This window comes from Hyperolius riggenbachi, chromosome 9 (genome assembly GCF_040937935.1).
Source record: "Hyperolius riggenbachi isolate aHypRig1 chromosome 9, aHypRig1.pri, whole genome shotgun sequence".
Taxonomy (NCBI): Eukaryota; Metazoa; Chordata; class Amphibia; order Anura; family Hyperoliidae; genus Hyperolius; species Hyperolius riggenbachi.
Genome location: NC_090654.1, coordinates 21,701,075 through 21,705,301, shown reverse-complemented (window position 1 = coordinate 21,705,301; position 4,227 = coordinate 21,701,075). Strand labels below are relative to the sequence as shown.

The following is a 4,227-nucleotide window of genomic DNA, read 5'->3' as shown; positions in this document are numbered from 1 at the left end:
CATTTGTTTCATGTTACATGTTTCTTATCACAGGCTGCTTACAGAGTATATAGAATATTATCAGTTACAGGTAAAGAAATACAATTATAATGTGATAGCAAGAGGTTTTGAATCAGGATGACGCCATTTTTTGGCTAAAATAGAGGTAAATAAAATGTAATAACTTTATTTATGTACCTCTAAGGTGGTTGGATAGTGTAGGAGACCTTGGGCAAGACTCCAAAAAAATTAGAAAAGCTAAATGTTATTTGTCTTGTCTAAGTTAGCAAATAAATGGTCTTGCTTTTACTGATGGCTAACACAGTACAACTCACCACTGCTTCTAATAATGTGACAATAAATGAGGAATTTAGGATATAATAATTGAGGACAGAAACCGATCAGGACAATCAGCCAATCACAATTCTCTCTCTGTGATGTCACCAGTGGGCGGGTCTCTCACACTACCTGACTCTCCCCCAGATATCTTTATACAGCCTTCCCATACATATAACACAGCATGGAGGGGCTCGGTGAAGGTAGCAGTGAAGGTGTGGAGGTGTGTGATGGGGTCACACAGGGCATAAAAGGAGATTAGACCGGCCTCATAATGCAGATATATCCTGACTCTATCACTGGGGATCCCATCAGGTAACCGGATCTCTTTACTGTCATGTCTCACTGAGTACTGATCATCAAATCCCCTGCACAAACCCCAGGATGACTTGTTATTCTCTCCAATCACTGACTGATCTCCTCTCCTGGCTATACTGGGGTAACACATCCCGACTCTCCATGTATCTGATCTCCCAACATCCACTTCCCAGTAATGTTGCCCTGAGAAGAAACTCTGGCTGCTCAACACTTGAGTATACTGAAATTTCTCTGGTGTTTCTCGGCGCTTCTGGTTGATATCTGACCAGGATGCAGTTTTCCTGTCATCTGATATATGTAGATAGTTACAAGCTGTGGCTACATTCAGTAATATGTCTGCAGGCTGTACAGAGATCCTCCCAGTTACCCCAAACATGATATCAGATAGTGCTGTGTGTAATGTGTGTGAGATGCCGGCCACATCCAGATCCCCTCCATCATGGAGCTGCTTATCATGTCCGTCCTCCATGTCACACAAGTCACCTGTGTCTGATTCCTGTAAGACAGTCAGTGGATCAGTCATGTTACACAGCTCCTCAATGTGACGCATCTTCCTGGACAGCTCCTCCTTCTTTATCTCCAGCTGTCTGATGATGTCATCATAGCATCGCACCTGCCTTGTGTTGTCACTCAGGACTCTCCTCTCCAGGTCCTCCAGCCGTCTCCTGAGGTCTCTAAACAGGGCAGTGACTCTCTCTGTTTCACCATCTGCTTTTTCTTGTGCTTTTCTCCTGAGATCCTCCAGACTCTGGACTCTTTTCTCAGCCTCCTCTGTCTCTGCCATCAGTTTCTGCAGATCATTTTTCAGCTTCTGCTTCTTCTTCTCAGAGGCCTCCTGTAGTGTCTCCACCTGGTGTCCCCGATGTTCTCCATCCAGTCTGCAGGATACACAGACACAGGCAACATCCTCAGTGCAGTAATTCTTCAATATTTCCTCATGGAAGGAGCATTTCCTGGTCTCCGGGGAGGTGGTGGGGGCACATAAGACGTGTTCGGGTGCCTTGCTATGGACTATCAGGTGTTTGTCACACATAGAAGTGTCACACAGCCGACAGGACATAACAGCAGGTACAGGAGAGTCCACACAGTAAGTACAGCGGACTTCGGCCTCCTCCTGATCTGGCTGAGTAGACAGGAAACGCTCTGCTATGTCCCTCAGAGCAATGTTCCTCTGTAGTCCAGGCCGCACCTTGTACTTCTCTTTACATTGAGGACATGAATAACCTCCAAACCCCTCCTGCGAGTCCAGCACACGATCAATACAGACCCGGCAGAAGTTATGACCACATCTCAGGCTTACAGGATCTGTATAAATGTCCAGACAGACGGGACACTCCAGTTCCTCATTCAGAATAGCAGACGCCATCGCAGGCAACAGGAGAGAAAATGAAAGTATCTGATTTTCGAAATCCAGATTAACCAGTTGTTGTTTTTTTTGCCTGGGGGAGGGGTGACGTCAAAGCTGATTTTATTTATGTTCAGCACAGATGTATACTGGATTGCACTCCCACCGTACAGCACTAGCTACACAGCCTGCATGGAGTTAGTATATTATCCTACTATTATATGGACTATGGCAGGAATTACAGTGTGAGCCCCTCTCCGAGATAGTCCATATCCATAAGATGTCTGTGCTATATAAATACATAATAATAATATGGTAGGACATTACACTATGACTATGGTAGGGATTAGAATGTGAGCTCCTCTGAGGACAGTCAGCGACATGACTATGTACTCTGTAACGTGCTGCAGAAGGAGTCAGTACTATTTAAATACATAATAATAGCAAATAGGGTGCCTGCTGGGCACAGGCTGAATGAGGGGAATAATAAAATAGGTTTGTGTATAGAAATAGTAGAAGGAAACAGAAATGGCAGTCTGTAGTGTATGAGTAGCACAGAGGTGTAGTGTGTGGGCAGCACAGAGGTGTAGTGTATGGGCAGCACACAGGTGTAGTGTATGGGCAACACAGAGGTGTAGTGTATGGGCAGCACAGAGGTGTAATGTATGGGCAGCACACAGGTGTAGTGTATGGGCAACACAGAGGTGTAGTGTATGGGCAGCACAGAGGTGTAGTGTATGGGCAGCACAGAGGTGTAGTGTATGGGCAGAATACTGTTGTACTTTATGAGCAGCGCAGAGGTGTAGTGTATGGGCAGCACAGAGGTGTAGTGTATGAGCAGCACAGAGGTGTAGTGTATGGGCAGCACAGAGATGTAGTGTATGGGCAGCACAGAGGTGTAGTGTATGGGCAGCACAGAGGTGTCGTTTATTGGAGGCACAGAGGTATAGTGTATGGGCAGCACAGAGGTGTGGTGTATGGGCAGCACAGAGGTGTAGTGTATGAGCAGCACAGAGGTGTAGTGTATGGGCAGCACAGAGGTGTAGTGTATGGGCAGCACAGAGGTGTAGTGTATGGGCAGCACAGAGGTGTAGTGTATGGGCAGCACAGAGGTGTAGTGTATGGGCAGCACAGAGGTGTAGTGTGTGGGCAACACAGAGGTGTAGTGTGTGGGCAGCACAGAGGTGTAGTGTTTGGGCAGCACAGAGATGTAGTGTGTGGGCAGCACAGAGGTGTAGTGTGTGGGCAGCACAGAGGTGTAGTGTATGGGCAGCACAGAGGTGTAATGTGTGGGCAGCACAGAGGTGTAGTGTGTGGGCAGCACAGAGGTGTAGTGTATGGGCAGCACAGAGGTGTAGTGTATGGGCAGCACAGAGGTGTAGTGTATGGGCAGCACAGAGGTGTAGTGTATGGGCAGCACAGAGGTGTAGTGTATTGGCAGCACAGAGGTGTAGTGTATGGGCAGCACAGAGGTGTAGTGTATGGGCAGCACAGAGGTGTAGTGTGTGGGCAGCACAGAGGTGTAGTGTGTGGGCAGCACAGAGGTGTAGTGTGTGGGCAGCACAGAGGTGTAGTGTTTGGGCAGCACAGAGATGTAGTGTATGGGCAGCACAGAGGTGTAGTGTATGGGCAGCACAGAGGTGTAGTGTATGGGCAGCACAGAGGTGTAGTGTATGGGCAGCACAGAGGTGTAGTGTTTGGGCAGCACAGAGATGTAGTGTATGGGCAGCACAGAGGTGTAGTGTATGGGCAGCACAGAGGTGTAGTGTATGGGCAGCACAGAGGTATAGTGTATGGGCAGCACAGAGGTGTAGTGTATGGGAAGCACAGAGGTGTAGTGTATGGGCAGCACAGAGGTGTAGTGTATGGGCAGCACAGAGGTGTAGTGTATGAGCAGCACAGAGGTGTAGTGTATGGGCAGCACAGAGGTGTAGTGTATGGGCAGCACAGAGGTGTAGTGTTTTGGCAGCACAGAGATGTAGTGTATGGGCAGCACAGATGTGTAGTGTATGGGTAGCACAGAGATGTAGTGTATGGGCAACATATAGGTGTAGTGTATGGGCAGCACAGAGGTGTAGTGTTTGGGCAGCACAGAGATGTAGTGTATGGGTAGCACAGAGATGTATTGTATGGGCAACATATAGGTATACTGTATGGGCAGCACAGAGGTGTAGCGTATGGGCAGCACAGAGGTGTAGTGTATGGGCAGCACAGAGGTGTAGTGTATAAGCCACACAGATGTGTAATGT

General features: G+C 47.9%; 1 protein-coding gene across 1 annotated transcript; it reads right to left on the bottom strand.

Moving 5' to 3' along the window:
* Window positions 1-397: 397 nt before the first annotated feature.
* On the bottom strand, window positions 398-1,999 carry LOC137533397 (E3 ubiquitin/ISG15 ligase TRIM25-like). The gene is made up of 2 exons (XM_068254799.1): window positions 1,428-1,999; window positions 398-1,307 (listed from the first exon to the last, which is right to left on the bottom strand). Exons 1-2 carry the CDS (start codon window positions 1,997-1,999, stop codon window positions 398-400), a joined length of 1,482 nt encoding a protein of 493 aa, XP_068110900.1.
* Window positions 2,000-4,227: the final 2,228 nt, after the last annotated feature.

Excerpts from the sequence above, each read along its gene's own strand:
- LOC137533397 (XM_068254799.1), bottom strand. The coding sequence starts at position 1,999 with ATGGCGTCTGCTATTCTGAATGAGGAACTGGAGTGTCCCGTCTGTCTG. Across the intron at positions 1,308-1,427 it reads CAGAAGCTGAAAAATGATCT|AGACCTCAGGAGACGGCTGG; the intron begins GCAGAAACTGAT and ends TGCCCTGTTTAG.